The 26,679-nt window shown below is 43.4% G+C and overlaps 6 protein-coding genes across 10 annotated transcripts; 4 read left to right on the top strand and 2 right to left on the bottom strand.

The window, feature by feature from the left end:
* The first annotated feature begins 72 nt into the window (after window positions 1-72).
* LOC109897418 (uncharacterized) lies at window positions 73-4,611 on the top strand. Of its 2 annotated transcripts, XM_031834794.1 has the most exons (12): window positions 73-281; window positions 693-894; window positions 1,030-1,062; window positions 1,277-1,395; window positions 1,534-1,642; window positions 1,762-1,800; window positions 1,894-1,947; window positions 2,119-2,352; window positions 2,504-2,610; window positions 2,691-2,856; window positions 2,956-3,034; window positions 3,589-4,611. In XM_031834794.1, exons 1-12 carry the CDS (start codon window positions 214-216, stop codon window positions 4,329-4,331), a joined length of 1,953 nt encoding a protein of 650 aa, XP_031690654.1. In that variant the 5' UTR covers window positions 73-213; the 3' UTR covers window positions 4,332-4,611. The 2 variants fall into 2 exon arrangements, with proteins under 2 accessions (XP_031690654.1, XP_031690653.1); XM_031834793.1 differs by having other exon boundaries at window positions 104-281; window positions 2,691-3,034.
* Window positions 4,612-5,988: 1,377 nt separating this feature from the next.
* On the top strand, window positions 5,989-9,912 carry LOC109898730 (elongin-B). Its single transcript, XM_020493830.2, has 4 exons — window positions 5,989-6,395; window positions 7,795-7,929; window positions 8,227-8,335; window positions 8,591-9,912. Exons 1-4 carry the CDS (start codon window positions 6,393-6,395, stop codon window positions 8,701-8,703), a joined length of 360 nt encoding a protein of 119 aa, XP_020349419.1. The 5' UTR covers window positions 5,989-6,392; the 3' UTR covers window positions 8,704-9,912.
* Window positions 9,913-11,222: 1,310 nt separating this feature from the next.
* Window positions 11,223-13,767, top strand: LOC116375921 (uncharacterized). The gene is made up of 3 exons (XM_031834791.1): window positions 11,223-11,963; window positions 12,097-12,337; window positions 12,789-13,767. Exons 1-3 carry the CDS (start codon window positions 11,676-11,678, stop codon window positions 13,019-13,021), a joined length of 762 nt encoding a protein of 253 aa, XP_031690651.1. The 5' UTR covers window positions 11,223-11,675; the 3' UTR covers window positions 13,022-13,767.
* Window positions 13,504-15,274, bottom strand: LOC109898728 (uncharacterized). Its single transcript, XM_020493827.2, has 2 exons — window positions 14,766-15,274; window positions 13,504-14,520 (listed from the first exon to the last, which is right to left on the bottom strand). The coding sequence occupies exons 1-2, from the start codon at window positions 14,854-14,856 to the stop codon at window positions 13,919-13,921; spliced, it is 693 nt and encodes a 230-aa protein (XP_020349416.1). The 5' UTR covers window positions 14,857-15,274; the 3' UTR covers window positions 13,504-13,918.
* A 5-nt stretch (window positions 15,275-15,279) lies between these two features.
* LOC109897417 (armadillo repeat-containing protein 5) lies at window positions 15,280-22,815 on the top strand. Of its 4 annotated transcripts, none has more exons than XM_031834787.1 (8): window positions 15,280-15,580; window positions 15,791-16,296; window positions 16,428-16,458; window positions 16,546-16,656; window positions 18,140-19,034; window positions 19,296-20,332; window positions 20,436-20,568; window positions 20,662-22,815. In XM_031834787.1, the coding sequence occupies exons 2-8, from the start codon at window positions 15,889-15,891 to the stop codon at window positions 22,151-22,153; spliced, it is 4,107 nt and encodes a 1,368-aa protein (XP_031690647.1). In that variant the 5' UTR covers window positions 15,280-15,580; window positions 15,791-15,888; the 3' UTR covers window positions 22,154-22,815. The 4 variants fall into 4 exon arrangements, with proteins under 4 accessions (XP_031690647.1, XP_031690648.1, XP_031690649.1 ...); XM_031834788.1 differs by having other exon boundaries at window positions 15,282-15,605; XM_031834789.1 differs by having other exon boundaries at window positions 15,291-15,605; window positions 15,831-16,296.
* A 341-nt stretch (window positions 22,816-23,156) lies between these two features.
* LOC109898727 (cytochrome c oxidase subunit 6A, mitochondrial) lies at window positions 23,157-24,898 on the bottom strand. The gene is made up of 4 exons (XM_031834792.1): window positions 24,767-24,898; window positions 24,125-24,202; window positions 23,581-23,723; window positions 23,157-23,424 (listed from the first exon to the last, which is right to left on the bottom strand). The coding sequence occupies exons 2-4, from the start codon at window positions 24,198-24,200 to the stop codon at window positions 23,335-23,337; spliced, it is 309 nt and encodes a 102-aa protein (XP_031690652.1). The 5' UTR covers window positions 24,201-24,202; window positions 24,767-24,898; the 3' UTR covers window positions 23,157-23,334.
* Window positions 24,899-26,679: the final 1,781 nt, after the last annotated feature.

The following is a 26,679-nucleotide window of genomic DNA, read 5'->3' as shown; positions in this document are numbered from 1 at the left end:
CAATTTGTGAAGAACATTTGCAATTCACACTCCGACCTGTGAAAGGCAGCAATACGCAACCAAGCGTGTAGTCTGCCAGAAAACTACACGAAGAAGAACAAGAGCAGCCCGTGTAAAAACATTAACATCCGGCGGCATCATCACCTCGGAGAACGTTTAGCTAGGTAGTTGTGCCTCGTATTTTATATTTGTTCATTTCACACAGCGACAAAAATGCCAACACTGTGTTCAGCATACAACTGCAAAAATCGCGGTCCCAAAGCTGATGTAGGATTTTTTAGGTACGTTTTACCGTCTTGCTCGAGAGAGACACGTTAACTCTATTAGCCGTGGTACATCAGCTATATACCACATACCCCAGAGGTGCCTTATTGATATTATAAACTGGTTACCAACGTAATTGAAACAGTAACAATTATTTGGTCATAACTGTGACGCCTACTATGGGGTACGGTAGCTAGCTATGGTATTGTTAGCTAAAGTAAAAGTTAAAGCTAGCTAGTACAAATAACGTAAGTGTGCAGGAGGAAACCTATGACAAAAAAACTTAATTAGCTGGATTATATGTTATGTTCTCTTATAAACCATACTGTTCTCTTATAAATCTACATAAATCATTTATGGATTTACTATTCATCATTTGATACTTTTGTGATACCAATTTGCTGGTGTATTAATGTTTCTGGTAACAGCTTCCCCAAAAATGACCCTGAAAGACGCAAGCGATGGATTATTAATATGAAGTGGAAAGACTGGAATCCGCAACACCACCACCGTGTGTGCTCCATTCACTTTGAAGACAAGTACATTTGCCGGATGGACAAACGTCAACGTCTCACGCCAGACGCAGTCCCGACCATTTTTGACTTCCCAGAGAATTTTCAAAAGAAGAAGGTACGCTGAAACCAAAAATGTATCTATCGAGATACATCCCAAAGTCAGAACTAACTACACAAATAATATGGTTTATGATAACTATATGTACAATATTGTAAAGTGTGATTTAAATGAAATGTGTTCCTTCTACAGGCATCCATCCACCCACAGAGTAGAAGAGCCAGGGTAAGGCACTGGAAGAGGCTAACTCCGTGGCTGTATTTTGCATCACACATTGCACATTAGTGTCCATCTTGGTATTGCATTTGATGTAACTCAGCTATGTTTTCACTTGGTAAGTGAAGCATTGATATGTAAATGAATAGCCTACACACGGTACGTTTAAAGTACAATCGTCCACGCAGTAATGGTGGTCATTATCTTTGTTTTTGGCATGCAGAGTGATGGGTTGCCAGAGAAGTATACTGCTGCCCATGCTGTTACAGTGGCTGAACCAGTCACAACACCAAGCCCCACCATCACATCAGAGACAAGCAAGTCGGCTAAAGACAATGCTAAGTAAATAACCTCATGAATTTAAGTGAAAGTTACATTTGCTCTTTTTGGAATGCACAACGTCACTGTAGAGCAGTATGGTTTCTACCTGTTTTCTAGTTCTTGCTTTTTCAATTGTCAACTTCTATTTTGACGGATCAGAGCTCCAGAAAAAGTTACCTCTTCAAGTTGGTATATCCATGTAGATGAAGAAATCCAAATGGCTGAATCCCTCCCAGGTTTCTTCCACAGTGATTACTGTCTACCACACGTGAGTGGCTCTAGGTGGTCTGATTGGACTGCTGCTTTGCCAGATATACAGGGATTATTTACTGGGTTTTTGCATTATGTAGACATTTAATAACATTTCCCTCATATTATTCTTTGCAGAGTATTCGCTGGGGATTCAAAGATGATGTTGCCCCGAAGGTAAGTTGTTTGCTCACTGGAATAACCTGTAGCTTATGCTATATACCAATAGCTTATGGTAAGAATTTGATAAACAATGCACTTTATTTTCAGGTGGCATGTGAGAACATGGAGTTCCAACTTCCACCTCTCAAGCACATAATAGAGGTAATGAAGGATGTGTAAACATTCAGTCTCTAATACAGGGTTAGGGATAGAGCCTCCAAGTTGATCATTGATTCATTGGCCTGTCTTTTTCTAATATGTCTCACTCTGGATCGAAAACCAATAAGAGTGTCATTAAAACAGTACTATACATTGTCTCCCATTCTTACCCAGATCACAGAGGCATGGGAGTGGCTGGGTATGGACATTAGAGGGCCACTGCCCCTAACACCGAACGGACACCAGTACGTTCTGACCTTGACAGACTTCTACTCCAAATGGGTGGAGGCCTTCCCCCTGAGAGGTTGTAGCTCTACTGAGGTAGCACAGCATGTAGCTGAAGTCATCTCTCACTTTGGATTCCCTTTTGGAATCCTTGTTCGACTAAAGAGGAAGTTTACCAGTAAGGTGAGGCAAAATATATTTTGTCACATACTTACTGTTACACATACCATACAACAATCTTGAGGTTGGTTCATATATGCACTAGCGGTCAATAGGTCCAGAGTGGTTCATTAGACAATCGTATGAGGTGTTTTTACATTTATTCATGTTTTAGATCAACCTTGCCTTAAACAGTCATCTGAAGCTGAGGGGGTTCTCTCTCTTATACCGTCATCGGCAAGTTGGATCACTGGATCTGGCCACACAGACCCTGATCAGCAGGTTTGTGTTTTAGACTCATTCCTTTGGTTGGTTTTTAATTTCATACTCAACTTTGACCATGGTGGCCTTCACCCCAACAGGATGGTGTCTGATCTTGTGAAGGACCATCCAGACAACTGGGATGTCTGCCTCCCTGCAAAGGTGTTCAGCCTGTGTTTCAAGGAGCACCCCAAGACCAAGCAGAGACCTTTCTCTCTGCTGTGCTGCAAAGGACCACAGCCGGTCACCACCCCTAGGGATCTGTCTGTACGTTTACTCTGTAGTTATAGCTTAACTTTTATCATAATGGATTGCATTTCAATTGAATGGGTGTGTTTCTGCCTGTCCTTTTTATATTTCCTACAGTTCAGTCCTGCAGAGCTCAGAGAGAGTTCCTTTGCAATCCAGTCAAATCAAGAGGGTGGGCATGACACTGATCCGCAAGGTGAGCACAATCCCTGTACAATACGACATATCTCACACTGTGGTGATGGTTAAAGGGATACTTCAGGGTTTCGGGAACTTCCGCTGCTTCAGATGAACTTCTGGATATAATTTGTATGTCTCTGTGTCCAGTATGAAGGAAGTTAGAGGCAGTTTTGTGAGCCAATGCTAATTAAGTAAAAATGGAAATTGTAATGAGATTAAAAACCATAACGATGCTGTTTATAAGGAGTACAAGTAACGAATCAATGTGCAGGGGTACAGGGTAGTTGAGGTAATACAATATGTATTATACAGGTAAACACTCTTGGTAAATAGTATGCTCTACAGCTTATCGTGAGGCATAACTCAGGTGAGCAGAACCTCGAGACTTACTTAATATTAGAGATTGCGCACCAGCTGTTCACTTTCCTAAAGAGGTTTGAGAATAACTTTGTCAACATATCTATTGTTCAAGTGAGTATTTGGTGTGTTAACTGTTCTAAATTGTAATTGTCTTATGTTACTAGCATAATTGTAATTTGTTGATCATAATGTGTTTATCTGTTATTACAGACATCGTTGGCATTGAATCTGGAAAGGAAACAGCTGGAAAGAGCACTGTTACAAGAGTCTCCTTTTTAAGAAGCAACACCGAGAGTAACAACAACACTGACGGTAACACATATGGTAACCCGGACATTCGCACGGAGGGTAACCCCGACGGTATCACGGAGGGTAACCCCGACGGTATCACGGAGGGTAACCCCGACGGTATCACGGAGGGTAACCCCGGCGGTATCACGGAGGGTAACCCCGGCGGTATCACGGAGGGTAACGCCGGCGGTTGCACGGAGGGTAACGCCGGCGGTTGCACGGAGGGTAACGCCGGCGGTTGCACGGAGGGTAACGCCGGCGGTAGCACGGAGGGTAACGCCGGCGGTAGCACGGAGGGTAACGCCGGCGGTAGCACGGAGGGTAACGCCGGCGGTAGCACGGAGGGTAACGCCGGCGGGAGCACGGAGGGTAACGCCGGCGGGAGCACGGAGGGTAACGCCGGCGGTAGCACGGAGGGTAACGCCGGCGGTAGCACGGAGGGTAACGCCGGCGGTAGCACGGAGGGTAACGCCGGCGGTAGCACGGAGGGTAACGCCGGCGGTAGCACGGAGGGTAACGCCGGCGGTAGCACGGAGGGTAACGCCGGCGGTTGCACGGAGGGTAACGCCGGCGGTTGCACGGAGGGTAACGCCGGCGGTTGCACGGAGGGTAACGCCAACAGTGAGCGATCCTCTGAAGAACATCATGCCATGGAAAACTGAATAATTGATTGGATGAGCGCTCTATCGGGGGTGTAGTTTTTATTTTTATCATTTTGATTAGAAACACTTGTCTTATGGTTGTTTGGCTGGTGTACTGGGTCATGATTGTTACACAGGCGGATGATAGGAGTTTATGAACCAACTGGATCAATTCATAATCAGTCAAAACATAATGCATAGCAGCATAGATGATGGAATAGTGATAAGCTTATCCTAAAAGCAATGTCTTTATTTTTCACTGTAAACTTTTTTTTTCTTCCAGTAAATGAATCCAAACATGCGTTATTGTAGTACATTATTGTAGTATAGACATTTTCACCTTACATTATTGTAGCATATAATGTAGATATTTTCACCTTACCTGATCTTGGAAAAATCCACTTGAATGCTCCTCCAACTGGTAATTAGTAGTAGGAAACTTATCCATCATCCCTGAGCTCTGACTTCTCCCACATGCTGACCTCTGACATCACATACTAAGGAAATTACTTCCATAACAGCATTTTTGGCAGTTAAATGTAACAACATTATTTATAAAAAGCAATCTTGTTATTGTTTTTGAACACTTATTTGTTTACAATCATGATAGCTGTACTTTGTTTATGGTTGACCTAGTTTGTTGGCCATTAGCCAATCGGCGAGTTCAAAGCTTGTGAATGTATCTAACTGGGATTTACAACTTCACAACTGGTAAATACTACCTTCCCCAATTGGTTATGAACGCAGGATTATTGAAGGAATGTTTTTTTATGCCTTGAATAAGAGACTGAACAATCCAAAAAAAAGCATTTGTTTTTACAAAGATACTTACATTATGAAGCATGCATTTATTATGGGTCCCTTCATTGTAGAGCATGCCGGTGTTGGAGCTTAACAAAATGTACAATTATGAAATATTCTCAAAACAAAGCTTGAGTTTTTACTTCACTGCACGGACAGCTGGGGTGTATTCAGTCCGCCGATTCTGTTGCAAAACGTTTTTTAAACGAAACAGAATTTACCTCAATTTTCCAATAGAATTTACCCGAATATGACCAATGAACTCTTGGTTCAGTACTCTTTGATACTTAAATGGTAAACATCTCGCCAACTTGTAGTTCTAAAACCCGGTAATGAGTTACCTCTAGTTGGGGAAATAATAGGGGTTTGGAATAACTGCCTAAAATAAGCTCTGAGTAGGTCTTATATATTTTGTAATATGAGATATCAGTCAGTTAACATGACCTTTATGAATTCATAAATGCACAGAAAGTGACGTAAACTGATGAAGATTATCTCAGAACAAAACGTTAGATTTCCTAAACCTGTGTTAACCACATACTTTATTATCGGCGTTTATTCAAAACCGCAAAACCATTAATTTCCCAATAGGCTTTTGCTAACGAACCATGGCGGAGTTCGCAAAGATGGTTACCCCTTCTGCCTGTGGAGTGAGTTAATGCCTACAAAAATACGCCATTACTAGTTCTCTGAATACCCTCCGCTGTGGTATGATCAGAGATATTAGAGAAAGGAGATAGGAATCCTATTGTGCAATGAATGAGGCACGTATAACGGCCCACCCAAGCAGACTGTTGACCAATCGCGTTGACGTTGTCTTGTTTCGTCACGTTGTTGCTAAAATAATCGTCACGAAATCCCTTCCCAAAGTCAGGGTATGAGTAGAGAAACGTGCATTTTTTTCTCAAAAGAACGCGATGTCACGATTCCGAAAGGTATACATTACAGATAGCAAGTGAATTATCGCACATATCGGAAAATATTTGTAATGTACTTCTTGTTGACAAAATGCAAGCTAATGTTGAGTTTTTAGTTAGCGGCCAATTGACTCCCATTCACTCATTGAAGGAGAGCTCTCCTTGTCCAAGAATCGCCCAGAAGGCACCGCGCTGTCCATTGACGTAGCATGGGCAACGTACACAATGGTCGTTAATACGATTTCAATGGAGTTTCCTAGCTCATAAAAAGTATCTCTGGTGTTATACACCACTGTTGGATGAGAGCGTTTTGTGATTCTCGCAGTGCAGCGTGGGATAGCGGAGGCGCAACCGACCGAGAGAAATGGTGAGTGAGGAAGCGATAAATAATCTATTTTAAAACTGTGACTTGACATTCTTATGGCATTTTGCTACTATGGTGAAGTAAATGTTGACATGTAGAAACCGTTAATTCCCTCCATTAAGACATATGGTGGGAAACGCTTGATATGGACTCCTTTTGTTTCGCAGCATATTAAGCTAACGGTAACTAGCAAGTCAACAGTAGCTGTTTAACTGCAATCAGCATTTTGTTTTAGTCTAACTAGACGAGCTAATTATAGCTAAACGTTCACTGCCTGACTTGTTAAAAAGAAAGGAAACTTAACTTATCCTAGACCTGTCTCATTTAGCTAGTTATCTAGCCTTGGTGACACTCGAACATACTTTCCATGTCCATAGAAACTAGGTTACGTTAGCTAGCTAGGTAACGTTAGCTACTGCCCAGATGGCTTGCTATTCGTTTGGTGTCAAGCGTATATTACCACACGTCAGTGAAGCATTGAGTGAATGGGCTCGCTAGCTAACGTTGTCTGGCATCTACTACTGTTAGCTAACTGAGCAAGTAATGCAATATTACCTAGCTATCTTGCTATTTTTTGCTGACTAGTTAGCTATTTAATTAGTTAGCAAGCTAACGTTATACATTTGCCAGCTTGGTAATTAGTCATTTGGACATTTTGTATCCAGCATCGTTATGTAGCTAGCTAACAGTTAGCTAGCTACTAGCGTTGGAAGACAATGTTAACCAGCAAATGTTAATCAACTAGCTATTAACTGGTGGCAAGTTTAGGTAAAATGTGCTCAGTCAACCGTCATTTTGTCAGTCAAGAAATGTAGCATTTTCCTCTTCAAGTTAAGCCTAGTCTTTTCAAACATGGGTGGAACTGGGATTTACAGTTGGTGGTGCGGTCTATACCAATTTACTTTGCATGATCCCCAACCTTAAATGATGAAACCCTGTTCTCCCAAATATTGAAGCCCATAATTTAACTGTACTTTACCCACTATCCTCCAACCCTACATGTTGTCGACATTATTGGGTCCGGCCCAGGCTTGAGGCCTTTAATTAGAAAGATGGCTCTCTAGCACTTCTAATGATGAACGAGCACATGTGGGGCTGTCACCCGGCTGAAGCCTATGTGGCAGATTTGGCTGCTGTTTGCTCAGTTTTCCCCTCTAGTGAGATTGTTTAACATCAAACAGTTACATTGGTTCAATGTACAAATCATAGGCCATTGACTACTAGACAATTAATGAAATGTCAAAGGCAGCAGCACGTTTCAGTCCTATTCCAGTGTTTCTTATTGTTCACTGGTCTGTTAGTTAGCTAGCAAACAGAGCAACGGCATAGTGGTCCCTGGTACTAAAAGTTTGGGAAACGTATTTTTATTATGTCTTAACTCCCTAACTTGCTGTTGTCTTAGGATGTGTTTCTGATGATCCGGCGTCACAAGACGACCATCTTCACTGATGCCAAAGAGTCCACTACGGTCTACGAGCTGAAGCGCATAGTGGAGGGTATCCTAAAGAGGGCACCGGAGGAACAGAGGCTGTACAAGGTATATACAGTGCATACCCCTTGTGGAGGACAATTACAAAGTGGGGGAGTAAGATATGGCCAGGCCAATGAGTCATTTATTCTATTTGTGTATATATAAAGATATTTGTGATGTAGGAACTCCCCAAGTCTAAGAGGAAGTTGATTTTATTAAACCCAAACAATACCCCAAAGTCTGTTCTTCTCTTTTTCTCTCTCCTGCCCTCATTTGTGGTGTGTGTGTGTATATTGATTAAATGGTTAAATTGATGGTGGTGTTACATATCTACCCTCTGCTCTGACATCTCTCTTGTATCAGGATGACATGTTGCTGGAGGATAGTAAGACTCTTGGAGACTGTGGCTTCACAAATCAGACAGCCAGACCTCAGGCCCCAGGGACTGTTGGATTAGCTTTCCGTCTCGGTGGTGAGTGTTAATTTTTATGTTATGTAGTATCTGCCCAGTGTTTCAAAACATTAACTCTGTTTTATTCTGATGTTGAGCTGCAAGATGTCTGTCAGAATGGCTGTGAAATAGTTTGTTTGATAGTTTAACAGAAACAAATTACAACTTCCTTTCACCCCCTAAGTTTATCCCTCTAATAATGCCTCTTGCTTCCTCTGTTTCCCTTTGATACTCTTCACTCTCTCCTTATCAAACACATCTCTCCCTCTCTTTCAGATGATGCATTTGAGCAGCTGAGGGTTGAGCCCTTCTCCAGCCCCCCAGAGCTTCCTGATGTCATGAAACCTCAGGACTCTGGCAGCACAGCCAATGAGCAGGCTGTGCAGTGAAGGAAGCAGGGAGGGGGGGGGGAATCTGGGAAGTGGTGCTTTGGATTAGGTAGGCTGGCTTTACAGACTGCTTTAGGGTAACATGCGAGTGTACCGGTGAGATCTTTAACTTTGCAGGAAGAACATGAATTCCTTCTCACACAGAGGGGAGACTTTTCATGTTATTCCTGAACTATGCTCACGCATGTTTAGATTCACTCACAAGATCCCTCAACAAAAAATTCTAATTTGTCAGGCCACTGTCAGTAAGGGGGTTGGGAAAAAATGAAAAGTACCTCCTAATTTAATTCATACTAGGCTTTTGGGGAGGGTGTGGCCTGTGTTTTGGCTTAGTGGGGATTTGAGAAGGGAGTGGCTATTACATTTTTAGAATGCCCTCTTGCTGATTGCTTTTTTCTTTATTCAATATTAATATTACAATTTAGCGTTTTTTAATTACTCCTTGGGGTGGTAGTATGTGGAGCAACAAAGGGTTTGTGAGTTTGTTATTAGCTTATCTAGATAACATGCGCATGAATGGATTTGAAATAAACACATGTTGATGCCATGACATAAAATGTATAGCAGAACACATGTACTTGCACACACGGATGGACACACACACACACACACACACACACACAGAATGGTGTGAAGATTTACAATCGTCAGTTTTTATTTCAGTGTAAAGGTATTAAGCTTTCCCACTATCTGGTTTTTGTTTGCTTGTTTCTTTACCTTTGAACCTTTGCACTGGAGTTCCTGTGTAATTTTCCCCCCCCTTGATTCTCTATACAAAACTGTACCAATTTGACCCCCCCCCCCCCCTTTTTTTTGGGCTGAAGTGTAAATGGAAACCTTCAGGGGAAAGAGACAGGAATCACTAATCTTTTGTGATAAACAAGCATGAAGGTACAAATTACTGGTGTTGAATTGAAATAGGTGTAAACTGTCTCAATTAGATTCAACAACCTGACTAAAGTGGTTGTCATGCCCTTTTTTTAAGATATGATGGAAATGGTTCACCAACAAGCTCTTTTAAAACAGGACTTTATGAAACAAGCAACACCTGTAATTGTCTTGAGTTGACATAAAAAAAAAAAACTTTTTCTTTGTCACCTCCTGTGTGGTATATTGCTAATGGACTCTGTGAAAGATTTTGTGCCATTCACTTTACTTGGTATTTGTCATTCATATGGTGAAATAAAATCAGTTCAGTGAAATTTGAAATTGCCAAGATTGTATGGTAGTATTATACTACAGCCAGGAAGCGGTGAGCACTTGCTTAATCTATTAAACTAGCTACAACAGGAGAATGTGTTTGTAGCAGGCTGGATGAGAGCCAGTCAAAAATGTAACTAGCTAATTTATTTAGATAAAGGGTCAGGTAGGTAACTTTATTAATTTACACAATTGAGGATGAAGTGGATTAGCGAGTTAGCTATAACACAATAATAGCCTATTTATTAGTTACCTTAATATTTGTTAAATTACCTTGGTAAAATGTTTAATGGCTAGCTAGCATGTAATTTAGTGTGTTGGCTGAACAAGCATGTCCTTTTGCATCAACTATATTTAAATGAATGAACTCAACATCAGTAAATACGGTATTTAGCATATTTTCGGTGGTCCTCGATCGTTTCGTTGGTCCACTCACGTTCGTGATAAACAAAGGTACAAATTACTGTCTCAGAGTCAACAATCTGTTGTGGTTATCATTATCTTATTAAGATATGATGGAAATAGTTCGCCAACATGCTCTTTTAAAAACAGGACAACCACAAAGTCCTTTTGTTGACATACAAACAGTGCATTCGTCAGCCCCTGTGTGGTATATTGTTATTGCTTTCGTTAATGCACACTATTCTGTGAAATGCTTTTGTGACATTCACTCTCTCATTCATATGGTGAAATAAAATCCGTTAAGCAGTAAAATTAGGAAATGTTCAGGATTTTATGATAGTGTATTATACCACCGCCAAAAGAGGGTGATGTACTTTTTTACTGTATTACGCTAGCTACAGCAGAAGATATTTCCCAGTACTCTACATTTTGATGGGAAAATGGTCCAATTCACACACTTATTATCAAGGGAACATCCTTGGTCATTCCTACTGCCTCTGATCTGGCGGACTCACTAAACACAAATGATTCGTTTGTAAATTGTGTGTTGGAGTGTGCCCCTGGCTATCTGCCAATAAAAATGGTGCCATCTGGTTTTCTTAATATAAGGAAGTTTCATTCATTTTCTATTAAGATATCTTTACTTTAATTGATACTTTTATGATACTTAAGTACATTTTATAAATTCCATTTACTTTTGATACTTAAGTATATTAACTAAATACTTTTGTAGTATTTTACTGGGTGACTTTCACTTTTAGTCATTTTCTATTAAGATATCTTTACTTTTACTTAAGTATGACAATTGAGTACTTTTCCACCACCGCAATAGTTCGTACTGCAATAATATCAAAGACGACACCGTACAGTAGATGGCGACAATACACCAATAGGTGTAGTCTGCCATAAAACTTTAAAGAAGAAGATTCTATTTTTGTTTTTAGCAGGATGGATGAGAGCTAGCTAGCTAGACAGAACAAATATTCCGCTATCTAATTTATTTGCATCTCAGGTATCTAATTTAAGCAATCTACACAATTACTGAGGTGGACATAGTGGATTAGCAAGCTAGTTCGATATAACGCAATAATAGCCACTTTACTAAATTAGCTAGTTTTAGTTACCAGTATCTGTGATAATAAATGACCCTGTATTATACATTTTAGATCGCCAGCTAGCCTGTAATTTAGTGTGTTGGCAGACCAAGTTCTGAACAATCATGGCATTATCCAAAAACTATTTAAAGGAGTGAATCAGCAAAACAAATAAAATATTAAATACGGTATTCAGGATAACGTTACCGTTTCGGTGGTCCTCTATCAAACATTTTCCACTGCGCTCAGCACCACGCACACACATGGATAATAATTATGTTGAGTCGGCTGGTCGAAATGATGCAGCGTGAATGGGAGCCTCTTTCTCAAGACGAACTGGAGCAACGATTGGACCGAACAGTGGAAGAAATTCTGGAAGCTGACCTCCTAGCAAAGGTTCAGGACCAGCCTGGACCAATCTACCTACAACTGTCTCACCTGGTGGAAGAACCTCAACAGCAAAACCAAATTCGGTCAACAACAGAACTTACAACACTTTCTCATGTAGAAGAGGAGTCTGAATCTCAACAGTTAACTGATGCTGAGGAAAACGCTGCAGTTCAGGTAGCCTTCAGTAGGCCTACTTTTCTTCATTGTTGTGTCTTGATCTAATTTTTACTTCCCCACACTAATGCAGATTTGAGATGACACCATTTGCTGTGCACAGATCTGATTTATGTTTCTTTTCATCTCTCAGTACATTACAGATTTCCTAAAGAATTCAAACTCAAGATACAATCAGAGCCGTATGGCAGGACGTGCCCGCTTATCCCTGTCCCACACTGTTCTCCTGTCCCTCACCCTCCTCTCCAAGCGCCTCAGCTATCGCTCTGTGTCTACCAGTTTCCACCTGGAAAAAGGAAACATTCATAGGATCTTCTTTTCCTTTTGTGAGCGTGTGAACACACTTGAGGACCAACAAATTAGATGGCCGACTGGTATGTTGACTGCTGTTCAATGTGGATCAATTCAAAGTGTTATACAAACGTTTTCAGCAGGGACCCCATTTTATCCGCCAGTATTTCTGGGGACCCCATTTTCCCCCCAATCATTTCTTGCCACCCCAAATCAGATGACACAACCTTAAAATCAGTCAATTTAGATTTTTACATCAACAAATAACCTTCAATTAATTGCATTAATTTCAAAATGAAAAGGCATCAATACATTTACTCAAATGTTTTCCAATTATCTTTCACAAAAACGTTTGTATATTGTCCTATACAATTTTTTGTGGGGGGGCGACCTCACTGCAGCCCCCCCCCCCCCCCCCCCCCCACCGACGTAGAATATCACTGAATTACAATATCCTGAAATGTTCACCTTCAAACAATTTACACACTATTTACTCCATCACCCATGTTTGTTTCTGGTCCTTCTCTCTTCCAGGCATTGAGGCTGTTGAAACCCCCCCCCCCCCCCCCCCCCCTCTCCAGCCTGCTGGGGAAAGCCAAGGGCTTGGAAGAGAAGGGCGTCCCCAGGGTCCTGGGAGTCTTGGGGCACACCCGCATCCCCATCCATCTGCCCATTGGCAAACAGGATGTGGAGAGCATGATGCCAGAGGTAAAGAGGATGAAGGAGGCCCATCCCGACTCCTGGCTGAACCTGGAGCTGGTGTGTAACCATACAGGCAGGTTGATACACTGCAGAATCAGCAAGGGATCAGACCTGGATAGAGCCAGTGCTCTGAGGGACAAACTCAAACAGCTCCCTGAGATGATGCCCCCAGGGACCTGCCTAGTGGCTCGAGTTGGATATCCAGCCTCGCCCAGATATTGACCCCGTACGTAGTGGGTCGTAGCCTCAGGGGAAATCTTTACAACAGGTCCCTGGAAGCCCATTTTTACCTCCTGGACCAGGCTGTGGCTGACCTGAAAGCCAGATTTGAAAGGCTCAGGTATTTGGACATGGGGAACTATGAAAGAGCCAAAGCAGTTGTCCTTACTGCTTGCATACTCCACAATGTATTTCTGGACATGGGGAAAGTGGTCAACGGACAGGTTGAGAGGGAGGCAGGGACACAGGAGGGAGAGGGGGAGTGTGATGAGGAGGGTGTGAGGAGAAGGGAAGCCATCGCAGATTTGCTGTACAAAGAGTTGGATTCTGAAAGTACATAAAGTGATTTATAATTTTTGTGTTTGTATTGAGATAAAATATACAATATAAATTCTGTTAAAAAGGAAGAGTATCACAGCAATATCTTGTATTTTATACATATGTAGGATTATTTGTATCCTATGGCAGATCTATGTACAATATTCCCTGTGTAGCCTTCTTCTCATTCACAGGTATTACAGGGAATTCCTGCAGTGAACTCCTTTGTCAAATGGTGTTATTACAGCATAATAAAAACATATACAATGACAAATCATGACAACACAAAGTAGCTGAATGGTTGAATGCTTAAGAAACATTTGCATGATGCAGTCTTTCATTCTATGCACAAGCTTCTATATATTACACAAAATCCAAAAGTTTTTAGTTCAGTGAGAACTCCTTTCCTCGGGTGTACTGTACTGCTACTCTGGCAGCTGGAAACTGTTGTTTTGACTGTGAGACAAACTGGAGATTGCACGGGCTAGATTATTAATGGCCTCTATCTTCCTCTCCTCCAGGGCCTTCTGCTGGGCCCACATGTTCATCTTCCTCTCCTGCAGCTCCATGTACAGCTGCAGAACATCCTGGGGGGGCCTGGAAGCAAAGGGGGCAGCTGTCAGGGAGGGTGTAGGAAGGATGGGGGTAAACCGCTTGCTAGCAATAGCCTTGCCCAGCTTGGTCCCGTTGAGTTTGGACCTGCGCTGTGCCTCGATCTCCTCTCGACTCTTCCCCAGGACCACATGCATGGCCTTGAAGAACTCCCAGTGGACACTCTGGGCCCCCAGTCTCTTGGACCTCTCAGCGTTTTTCCTGTATGTGGCCAACATGTTACGCCACTTCAGATCACACTCATAGGCCTTGACTGTGACATCTGTGCTCCCAGCTGCTCTTAGCTTGGCAGTCACTCTCTCAGCCACTGTCTCCCACAGTTTCTTTTTCTTGCACACTGGCTGGTCAAAATCCTGGTCCATTTCAAGGCGGGTTTGGACAAGTTGCCATGTGGCTTGTAAAGTCCATACAAACTCTGGAGAAGGGAAGTTGATAAATGTGTATATATAAAAACAATATGATACAAATACATTTGTTAAATGTTGTTTATTAATTTGTCATGTGTTTTCCTCGTAGCCCGTGTGTTTACAGAATCTTGCCCTATTGAGAAACTTTGAGAGCCAATTCAATTTATTCTGATAAATATCAGTGATAAACCACAAACTCATCGAGCTCCTCGCAAATAACGATGAATGCAATCTGCTGACAAGTTGCACTGACCTGCTTTCGATTTATCTGGATCCAAACTGGACGCCGTTGGAGTTTCATCTCCTTCAATACTCTCTGTTACAACCGTCTCAATAACATCCATTGTGTTACTCAGTGACAATGAAATTTGTTTGAAGTAGGATATGACAAGCAATTCAAACCAATAATTTAACAACTCTGCTATGGCATGCGATTATTTTTCCCCCCGCATCAACTAAAACGATGAATATAACAACAACCCCATACTTGTTTCCAGCACCTCCCAGTGAGCGGAGCAATTGCATCGCAGAGCAATATGGAAAATGTAGTTTTTACAGTTCTAACGAAACAATATGTATTTTGCTTACATAACAACCATCACCAGTTGCTATAGATATGGCTTGAAACGAGGAGTCATTTATACATGTTTTGGGAAATGTTATTTTACATAGAGAAATATGACTTAATTCTGATAGTTGTAAAACAGCTGAGACTACAAGGCCCATGATTAAATAGAACGACCCACCCCTTCACACATCCCTCCCCCCTTTTCGTGGCGCCTCCTGTTTATCGTCCAGCTAAAAGATGGCGTTAGCAGCTAGCTAAAACGATTATTCTTCGTTTGATTGAATTAATTATGTCGGTGGGAATAATTAGTCATTGCAAATACTTTATTACTCTTGAGATGGGACTTAAAAACATAGATTATAGCACTTGTGTTCGCACAATAACGCACCGTGATTGTTTGTTGGGCCTTCTCGCATACAGAGGCCTGTTTTTTTAGGGAGTGGACGAGAGGTTGACAAACTTCAACTCCCAGCAACATTGCTGAGAAGTTGGGTCAAAGGGTAATTTCTTCCACTTGTCATGCCGGTATTTGTAGTATTTTTGTTCTTTTCCAGACATTTTTGACAAACTTTGGAAATGGATTAAGATGAAAATACACTAGAGGAGATAATTTGTTAACCATGTTTAATACTGTATAACTTTATGATGTAGCCTAAGAAAATTGAAAAGTAAAATGCACAAAAATAATGATCCACATTTCTGCCCCTCAGTCCCCCTGTCATCATCCATGTCATCACTTTCTGTCTGAAGTGACTTGTTAGTGAGGATAAGCAGAAGAGCAGGTGGGTTGGAGACAATTAGTGGCATCATGGCGTCAAAGCCAGTGCCAGGGATCCAGAAACATGGGACATGGGCAGGCAACCCCAGAGAAGTGTCCTCAGCCTCCCCAGAGACCTCTCTGACCTGGTGCCTGTCACAGCTCTCTAAACCTGAGAGAGCAGCAGCCGAGGACCACAAGCCAGGCACTGCAGGGCCGGACACCAGTGGACACAGACAGCTGGCCAAGAGGGTCAAAGCTGGGCAGTGGCGAGCACTGGTGGCCATCCGCACACAGCACATTAAAGGAGGAAGCAGTGGGATAACTCGATTCCGAGGCCAGGGTGGACTGCGCACTCTCCTGGACCTGCTAAAGCACCCTGAGTGTTCCAGGAAGACTCTGGACCTGGCTCTCAGCATCCTGGCTAACTGCTGCACTGAGAGACAGACACGAGTTGAGGTGAGACAGAAGGGTGTAGGACAAATCAGGGCTGCTACACATTTACATTGATTGAATATGAATGTTTAGTGTGAAAAGTTGGACAGTTGTGACTTACATTATGATATTTAATGTTTTTCTCCCCTCTAAAGGTTAGGAAGCTTGATGGAATATCTATTGTGGGCAAGTGACAATCACAATAAGTTTAAATCATTCATTTCACATGATGGTGAGAATTTCAGAAATGTAAGTTTGTTCTTCCTTTCTTAGTGGGTATTTTGAAGAAGAATGTAGCCATGGAGACGATCCAGAACAGAGCAGCCCGGGCCTTGGGGAACTTGGCCATGGACCCAGAGAGTTCCACACTTATCCACTCTGCCGGTAAGTTAAAAAAAAAATGTTGTAATGATTTTGGCTGCCTGTGTCTGTTTGTACATCACTTTCTGATGGTATTTTTGTTTTGTAGTACAGTACCAGTCAAAAGTTTGGAAACGGTTTCTCTTTATTTGTACTATTATCTACATTGTAGAATAAGAGGGAAGACATCAAACTATGAAATAACACATGGAATCATGGAGTAACCATAAGTGTTAAACAAATCAAAATATATTTTGTTTTTTTTATTCTTCAAATTAGCTGCCTTAATGACAGTTTTGCACACTCTTTGCATTCTCTCAACCAGCTTCACCTGTCCTGTTGATAAACAAATGATAGTCCCACTAAGCACAAACCAGATGGGATGGTGTATTGCTGCAGAATGCTGTGGTAGCTATGCTGGTTAAGTGTGCCTTGAATTCTAAATAAATCACTGACCGTGTCACCAGCAAAGCACCCCCACACCATCCTCCTCCATGCTTCACAGTGGGAACCACACATGCGGAGATCATCTGTTCACCTACTTTGTGTCTCACAAAGACATGGCGGTTGGAACCAAAAATCTCACATTTGGACTCATCAGGCCAAAGGACAGATTTCCACCGGCCTAATGTCCATTGCTCGTGTTTCTTTGCCCAAGTCTCATCTTATTGGTGTCCTTTAGTAGTGGTTTCTTTGCAGCAATTTGACCATGAAGGCCTGATTTCATGCAGTCTCCTCTGAACAGTTAATGTTGAGATGTGTCTTACTTGTACTCTGAAGCATTTATTTGGGCTGCGATTTCTGAGGCTGGTGATTCTTAATGAACTTATCCTCTGCAGCAGAGGTAACTCTGGGTCTTCCTTTCCTGTGGTGGTCCTCATGAGAGCCAGTTTCATCATAGCGCTTGATGGTTTTTGCGACTGCACTTGAAGAAACTTTTAAAGTTCTTGAAATTATCCGGATTGACTGACCCTCATGTCTTAAAGTTCTATTAAAGACTGTCATTTCTCTTTGCTTATTTAAGCTGTTCTTGCCATATATGGACTTTTTATTTTTTTTACCAAATAGGGGTATCTTCTGCATACACCACTACTTTGTCACAACACAACTGATTGGCTCAAACGCATTAAGAAGGAAAGAAATTCCACAAATAAACTTTAACAACTCACATCTGTTAATTGAAATGCCTTGCAGGAGACTACCTCATGAAGCTGGTTGAGAGAATGCCTTGACAGCTTTGCACACACTTGGCAAAGGGTGGCTATTTTGAAGAATCTCAAATATAAAATATATTTTGATTTGTTTAACACTTTTATGGTTACTACATGATTCCATATGTGTTCTTTCATAGTTTTGATGTCTTTACTATTATTCTACAATGTCGAAAATAGTAAAAATAAAGAAACCCTTGCATGAGTAGGTGTGTCCGAACTTTTGACTGGTACTGTATAAGTTGAACATTAGATTTTGTCCCTGAAAAATAATTGCTTTTCTCTTTTCGACACAGGTGGTGTTCCACTCCTGCTCCTCTGCGTCTCTCTTGCCTCTGCCCCATCCCCTCCCTCTGATGACCCACTGGAAGCCCCTTCCTCTAAACTAGAGTGTGCTCAGTCGGCTGCCCGTGCCCTCCTCTACCTTGCAGACACCCCCTCAAACCGCCTTTTACTGCTCACCCAGGGTACTCTGACTGCTCTCGCCCCGCTCATTGCTCCAGAGTACCCTCTGGGGCTGAGGAGAGCATCACTCCGGACCCTCCATGAGCTCACCAGGAGCTGTGGTGTAGAGTGTGCTAGAGAGGTGTCCCGATCTGGGGTTCTAGCTCAGCTAGGTGTCATGGCTTCGGGAGAGGCCGCTAAACCTTTTGAGGAGCTTGCGTTGAAAACCCTGGCCAACATGTGCACTCAAGGCTGCTTACGTCCTCTGGTGGGTTCCCTGGGGGTAATCCAGAAGTTTACGGAGGAGGTCAAGAAGGACGGCCTGAAGTCTGGAGTGTTCCTCAAGGCTCTCTGCTTATGCTGCAAAGAGGCAGTGAACCGGGCCAAAGTGAAGGAGAGCGGTGGTCTGGAGGTGTTAATTGGCTTCCTTGGTGTCAATCGGAGCCACCCCCTCGACCGGTTGGTCATTCTGGCCTGTGTTGACTTTGTCTATGATGAAGCTGCCCTGGAACAGTTACAAGAATTGGGAATAGTCCCCCTGCTAGTTGCTCGGTTAGTGGAGCTGGCTAAAGGTGAGGAGCCATCTGCTGGGAAGATGGATGTGAGCCTCACCTCTACCATGTTTGCTTCAGAGCTGCTGTCTACGTCATGTTTCGACTCATTTGACTTCCCTCCCCCAGAGGGGAACAGGAAAGAGGAGATGGGGAAGGAGCATGTCCTTGGGTCATCCAGCTTTCTTAGCCTGAGGTGAGTGAACAAATCAAATCAAATGTATTTATATAGCCCTTCGTACATCAGCTGATATCTCAAAGTGCTGTACAGAAACCCAGCCTAAAACCCCAAACAGCAAGCAATGCAGGTGTAGAAGCACGGTGGCTAGGAAAAACTCCCTAGAAAGGCCAATACCTGAACAGACTCACCTTTGCCCCCATCTGAATTTGTGCACCTGTGATTTATTTGAGTTTTGTAAAAATGGTTATCTGACCTGTCCTATTGCTGCTCCTCCAGGTCCTGGTTGGTGTCTGAAGGTTTGATCTCCTCTGAGGGGGATCTTCTTGACTCTCCTGGAGGCACGGAGGGAGATTGGGGGAGTCTTCATATCCCTTCTTCTTCTCCCCAAACCTCTTCAACTGACTGTCATTCCCCTTTAAAATGCTTATCTCCTACCTGCTCACTACCTTCCTCCACTCCCTTATCCGCACCCAAATCTCTGAGTCAATCCACCCCCTCTACCTCAATGAGTTCTCCAGCTCAGGTCCACATGTCATCTCCCTCAAAAACCGCTGATCTGTCTCCCTGTGTCCCTCTGCCCTCCTCTACCTCCACCCCCCGAGCCCAGCCCAGCTCCTCTACCTCCACCCCCCGAGCCCAGCCCAGCTCCTCTACCTCCACCCCCCGAGCCCAGCCCAGCTCCTCTACCTCCACCCCCCGAGCCCAGCCCGGCTCCTCTACCTCCACCCCCCGAGCCCAGCCCGGCTCCTCTACCTCCACCCCCCTAGCCCAGCCCGGCTCCTCTACCTCCACCCCCCGAGCCCAGCCTGGCTCCTCTACCTCTGCTCTCCCTTCCTCAACTATCCCACCCCTCACTTCCGTCTCCCCATCCAAGTTCTCCTCCCCTCCACGGAAAAGGCCACGTGTCCCCTCAACTACCCGCTCCAGTGTGGTGCCCCTCGACACCCCTCCCACAGTGTCCCGGCCCCAGGCCTATCACCACCCCTACCACCCTGAGCCTTGGGCCCCAGAGTCTCCCATCCTGCTGCTGCTCTCACGCTTCTCTCACGCCACGGACCCCAGCGCTGCTCTGGTCAACTCAGGCATCATCTCTGGCCTACTGTTCTACCTCAGCCAGCATCAGGACCCCAGCGGCAGGTGCTTCCGCATGCTGTGCCGGCTGAGCTGCAACCCCAACTGTCTGCAGGCGCTGGTCAGGACTGGCTCAGTGGCTCTGATCCGCCATCACCTGGTCCAGAGAGGGAGTGACCCTGAGAGTTGGGGAGCTGGAGAGAGGCAGACTGATAGGGTCAAGGCCAAAGTGAAACAGCTTGGTAAGTTTAATTGATGTACTTGGTCATAAAGTTTGGTTTTTAGTTTTATGTAATAGTACTGCTGTAAATTTTGGGGTATAATTTCTTGTGCATTTGTGTTTAGGTCTTGCTCTGCTTAGTAATCTACGTGTTCAGTGTGAGTCTGGATTTGGTTCTGGAGTCCTGAGCCATGTGATTCTGTCAGGCTCAGAGTCAGACAAGCTGAACTGTGCTCTGTCTCTACCACTAGTAAATGGGTAAGTCAAATTGTCTTGTGTGAAATGGCACTGGTGGAATGTTATGAAATGTATACCAACTGTAATCTGACATCAACTTGTGTTCCCTAACAGTAACAAGGTTCTCTTGAAGAAACTTCTTCTAGACAACGGTGGTCTACTCTTGGCTCTGGAGCCCCTTGGATGTAATGAGGACGAGGAAGAGGAAGACCATCACACCAGTGAATGCCGACAACTCCTCTCAGATTGTCTCAACTCACCGCAACATGTCTCCGCCCCCCAGCTACACTCTCTATATTTCTCCCTGCTGATTGGATGCCTCTCTAGTCTGATGGGTTGCCCCAAAACAGTACGGGCTAAAAGAAGGTGCAGGGTACTCAGTCCTATCAAACCACTGTCAGTCTCACAAACCGGTAAAGCTTCACCCCCTCCCCTAAAAAAGCCTCGTCTGGTCAATATCTGTGCTTACAATGACTCAACCTTTGACCTCCTCTTCCTGCTGGACGATGGGAGCCAGGTGTCAGCCAATAGGGAAGCAGTGGCTGGGGCCGAGGGAACCGAGGTGGTGGGGTCAGAGTACTTCAGGGCCCTGTTGAGGGGGAGCTTTGGAGAGGCTCAAGGGAGAACTGGGGAGGCCATCCCCATCAGGGATGTGAGCCAAGGCATGCTGCTACCTGTACTGCACTATCTGCATGGCTGTCGCCTGAACAAGGACGGAGAGACTGCAGAGGAACAGGGGGATGAGACGGAGAGAGAAGGCAGAGGAGAGTGTCAGATTTTGGGATCCTTGGCCTCTGAGGGGCTGGGTGTCTGGAGAGACTGGGCAGAAGAACCCTCACCAGAGGCACAGAGCTTCCAGAAGACCCCCCTAGCTGAGACGATGATGGGGGCCTGTAGGTTTTTGGTGACAGAGTTGCAGAGGGAGGTGGAGGATCTATGTGTGTCTTTGCTGTCCTGCTCTGCCAAGAATGCTGGTCGAATTGCAGATGTTGGCAAAAAGCCTCCATCTAACATGGACCAATATGGATCAGAGGGAGAGTCTGCTGACGAGAGCCTGGCAAACCGCACATCTGGACTAGAGTTGAGTGGTTCTGAGGCCCAGACAGACTCCTTGGCCCCCACAGTGACAGCAGGCCAGGCTGAGTCACTACATGGCTCTGGACTCCAACGCTGTCAGCAGACAGAGGGTAGACAGCACTCTGCCCCTGGACCAGGCCAGAAGGGCATTAGTGCACCAAAGACAACCTCAGGACTGGAGATTTGTGTCAATCCGCTGAAATCAAGTTCTGCCTCAAAGTGCTGCAAAAGACGTTCTAAACTGCGGAGTGTTTCAAACACACAGAAGGTTGCGGATTCTGTACAGGACTCTAAAGTTGGTCCTGGTAGATGGACCCTCCTACCACAAGTGTATTGGTTTTCCCAACGGTACAGCTATCCTGGACTGGGCAGGGCCTGCCTGTCCCTACTGCTGGGCTCTCAGGGATTCTCCCAGCCCTGCCCTTCTTCCCTGGCTGCAGACTGCCTGTGCAGACTGGCTAGAGAGGCAGACTGTACAGAGACTCTGAAACGTGACCTAGTGAGTCTGGCCACCATGGCCCTGAGCTGAGAGGGGGAGGGCTAGGAGGAAAGAGGGGTGTTGGGTAGGGATGGAGGAGAGGAGAAACAGGATCAAATAGATTATTAGGTATGAGATCATGTGATTGTCTCTCCAATGACACTGAAGTTTACGTATGTCATTGTGAGAAGTCTTCACAACATGATTAGCCTTCCTTCCTTGTGAATATCTGTCTTTGTCTCACAACAAATAACCTTTTATATTCCAATATTGGTGTTTACAAAGTAATTGAAGTTTGAATGATTTTCTTCAGAATAGTACATTTATATTTAAAGGAGTCATGCTGCCATTTAACAGGATGGGTTCTCAGACAGTGAATCATGAGGAAAATAATTAATTATCTCATGGTGCACTGTAAAGTTGTATTATAATGAAAACATATTAGCATAATGTAATATGCTAAATACTTTTGTTGCATGTAATGTTAACTTTTTTTTATATTTTCAGTTTGATTTTGAAATATACACAGCTGTCCTGTAAATGTCCTGTATTGACTTGGATCACTCCAATAATCAGGTGGGACTGGGTGCCATGTTGTATATGCTGTAAATAAAGTGAACTTTAGGAGTAGCTACAAGGTGACGATAACAGAGATCAGCTTTCACTCGCCTCATGTGAATCCACGCTCCTCAATAAATCTGTTTAGACTTCTTTCTCTTTTGTCCTGTCTGAAAAGGCATACTGTATCTAAAGGACAAGACAGATCAACACGAATGTTGGCTATGTGCAGTAGATCACCTGCTCGGTGCTCAGACGAACAGTGATGATTCAACATGGAGAATTGTCGGGAAATGAACAGAAAATGATAGCCAATGTTCTGTGGTAAGAGCAAGGCCACACCCACTATGCACAGCCATCGTCTCTGTTGGTCTGTCTTGTCCTCAATGTATGTTTGGCATTCAGAACTGGAATATATGTATGTTTACATACTAGTTCCATTCATCTTACACATAATATCAGACAGTTGGAGGTAAACAAATGAGAAGCCACTGTGTGTGTGTGTGATACAGTAAAAGTAGTATTTTTTTTATTTCTATCTGACTGGGAGCACCACAGTCAGTAGTGTTGCTAATTGGCCCCTTGGTCAGTAGCATAATGCCAGGTTCATTAGAGCTATTCAGCACGTAGTAATCAGGGAAGGTGGATGATCAGCATAGAGTTAGGAGGTTTCCTTAGTGGCGGGGGCCCTCATAACCCTCAGGAAGAGCATTTTCATGAGGGTTGTGGAAAAGAGAGTGGTTGCCATCACCCCAGGGCCATTTCTGAAAGAGAAAGTTGTTTTCGTCATTCAGGATAGATTGGATAAAACTAGACCTATGTTCAGAAAGACATCCCACTACTACTACCAATCCTAACATGTAGATGATGAACTGTGAGTGAAGTTAGTCTGTTGGTTAACAGAGTGCCTCCTGTACCACCTTGGTGCGGATGCGAAGGTGTGAGTAGGCCACAAACTCAGGGGTTTCATGGGAGTGCTGCTGCATCTTCATGTAGGCGTTGGCGATGCAGACGGCCACACCAGGTAGGGCCAAAACAAACGACAGGATCTTCCAGGTCCTAGCTGTGGAGGTCAAACCATTTCCGCTAGATCAGACTCAACGGTTCTGTGTGACCCTGAGTTATCAAGGCTTGGGTACATCACAACACCAGCATAACTAAGTAACAGAGCAGCTCCAAAACACTGATGATCCAGTTCAGATTTCAGTGACTCAGCCTTGGTTCCTTGTCTCAGGCTCTGTGACATGCAGGACAGAAGCGCCTCAATTACAAGATGATACATTTGTAAGTCACCTGACAGGCCTAAATACAGCAGAGCACAAACATTTAATGAATGTAAGAGGAAGACTGGAAAACCTCTGTTAATATTAAACCCAGAAGCCCAACTCAACACAAAAGGTGCAGGCAGTAGAGCAGAGAGAGAATATAACACAATATGAGAAGAGTTAAGTACATTACACACACCTGATCCTCCCTCATGGCCTGCGTGTGATGCAGCAGATAATACCCTGCGGGCCGCCATCGATGCAGGAGACGCCATTCCTGTGGAGTACAGACAGACAACTCTTAAACCAATGGACAGAGGATAGAACTGGGAATTAGTTTCTATGTGTGTGTAGACAGAGAGGCAGTAGGCTATGTTCAGATGAGTAGATTTATTCCTTTTAGAAAAGTGCTATTATATTTAAAGGTAATTTATTACACCCTATAGACAAGATGAAATCATCCAGGTCTAGGCCCACATGTTATCCATGTTAAAGGTTTGTATTGTGGCTCCTCTACCCCAGCAACAGTAAGTAGGTCAAGCTGAAGCTCTCAATAAACCTTCATAGATAAGATACCCCATTAAAATGGCTCACAATACATGTTAACTGACAGTAAATTTCGAACCTAGTCATTTTCAAATGAAGTCAAATACATTTGATAAATATTGGGTTTTAAATACCTAAATGAAAAGTAATGTTTTTAAACAGACAGAAGCCATGCCATAGGCCTGTTGATATTACTGGTGATCTGAAATGATAAACACTTGGGAAGCAAAAATTAAACAAATACCATAAAATCTGTAAAAACTTTCTGTTCTTTATCCCAAAAAGTTTAACTCACCTTTAATTTTGTTGGTCAGTCTTTTGTCCCTTTCTCTTTCTGCAACTTTGTGTCTATTTGTCCTTCAACCTGTCCTGGACTGAACAGAACTGTGAGACTCCTCCCCGTTGCAACCTGTCAGTCTGCCAAGAAATATCAAGTTTATATTTGGTCAAGTGCAAAAGGCAGGCCGGAAGATCTGTGATAGAGAGGAAGAAGGAATGGGATGGGTGTTTTGACATTGTCTGTTGTGTTTTTGTTTTGAATTCAATGGTTTTTACTAGATTACTTGTACTTTTTAATGTTGTCTGTCTGTAATTTTTTTGTAATGACTTGGTGCTGCCTATCTTGGCCAGGGCGCTCTTGAAAAAGAGATTTTAATCTCAATGAGCCCTTCCTGGTTAAATAAATAAATACAATTAGTCTCTTTGTTAACTGCACAAGAGATGTGTGTGTGCTGAAAAATTCATTAAAATCTGCGGTAGACCTATCAAACCAGCGCGGTGTACAGGAGTAGTAGGATCACACTGTTTGAGGAGATCTTTCCTGCAATGCTGGAAAAAAACTTCTGAATTTTGTAATTTGCACTTTGAAATTTCAGACTTGATTTTCCGTTTCGGAAAATATACATTAGGCTAATTATAATCCACATAATAATTCACAGTTTCTGTTGCTGCAGGATTATTTTCCTGCTGTGTAAATGCTAGGCACTTTTGCACTTGACCAAATAAAAACTTGATATGCTAGGCATTTACACTAAAGCCGGCTACAATTAAGATCCTACACCTGTAATAGCCATAGGTCCCAGTTTTGTTCAATTTAATTCTGCGCATGACCACATCCACGTGAGATTGAGATTACCATGAATGACATCACATATTGATCAGATGGCGGGAAAGGGTCTGAAGTGGGAAAATAGCGCCTGATGAAGCTTTGAAATAGATGGTCTGTATTTCCTTTATGTTTTGTTAAGAGTTCACAAGAAGGCTAATGTGTCAAGCAATTCAGCACGCCTAATTTCATAGGGTTGGCATTTGTAGATAAATGTATTTTCATCAACTGTACTTCAGTTACATAGAGAATGATCCGTGTCTGCCTGTACAATCGGAAGTTGTGAATATGACTGATAGGTGTGTCTGCTCATCATGGTGCAGCTGACCTGTCCCTTTAATTTATACTGAAGTCTGACTTGGATCTGGTCCAGCTGGAATTTGTACAAGTTCAGAAATAGCTTCCACTGTGTGTCACAGGGTAACAGTATGCCCTGATCTGTGGTTCGTCGTGGCAGTCACAGTGCAGCACCCATACCTCTTCCTAGACAGTGAGCGTTCTATACCTACAGACTGCAGCCTGAACTTTGTATTGCTTAATGTTGAGCTATCTCTCTCATAGTTGGGCTGGACGCGTGTGTGTGTGTCAGATAATAGTGTCCGTGGTGTAGGCCTACCGTATTGAAGCTGACAGAACCATGGGTTTAATGCTGGGTTTGAAATTAAATACTGAATATTGACATTCAAAGAAGAGATAGCAAATACATCTAGAAGTGTAGTATTACTTCACTATAGATAATTATCATATCAGAACAGTAGCGGTGGGTGGGTAAGAAAAGGCATATTACAACCTATGTGTAATAATTGCGTTGTTTGCTCTATAACCTGTTAGTTCATGTGCCTTGCGGCCTTGATATATAGACCTAAAGGCTGAGACAATAAGAGGACACAGTGGCAGAATAAATTCAACTACAGCTTTGTTTCATCACAAAAGCGACAAGCAACCTCTGTCCAGTGAAGTCCACAAAGCATATTGCATGTAGCAAACAGTTGCATGATCAAGCAAGTTACTGTTTCCGACATTTTCGGCCCACTAAACAACTATGGATTTAGAACCACGGAGAGTTACCGAAAGTCGCAAAGGAAACAGGAGCTGCCTACACT

Source organism: Oncorhynchus kisutch, linkage group LG10, assembly GCF_002021735.2.
Source record: "Oncorhynchus kisutch isolate 150728-3 linkage group LG10, Okis_V2, whole genome shotgun sequence".
NCBI classification, from domain to species: Eukaryota; Metazoa; Chordata; class Actinopteri; order Salmoniformes; family Salmonidae; genus Oncorhynchus; species Oncorhynchus kisutch.
The sequence above is the reverse complement of the archived record's forward strand: the minus strand, read 5'-3'. Positions and strand labels throughout refer to the sequence as shown.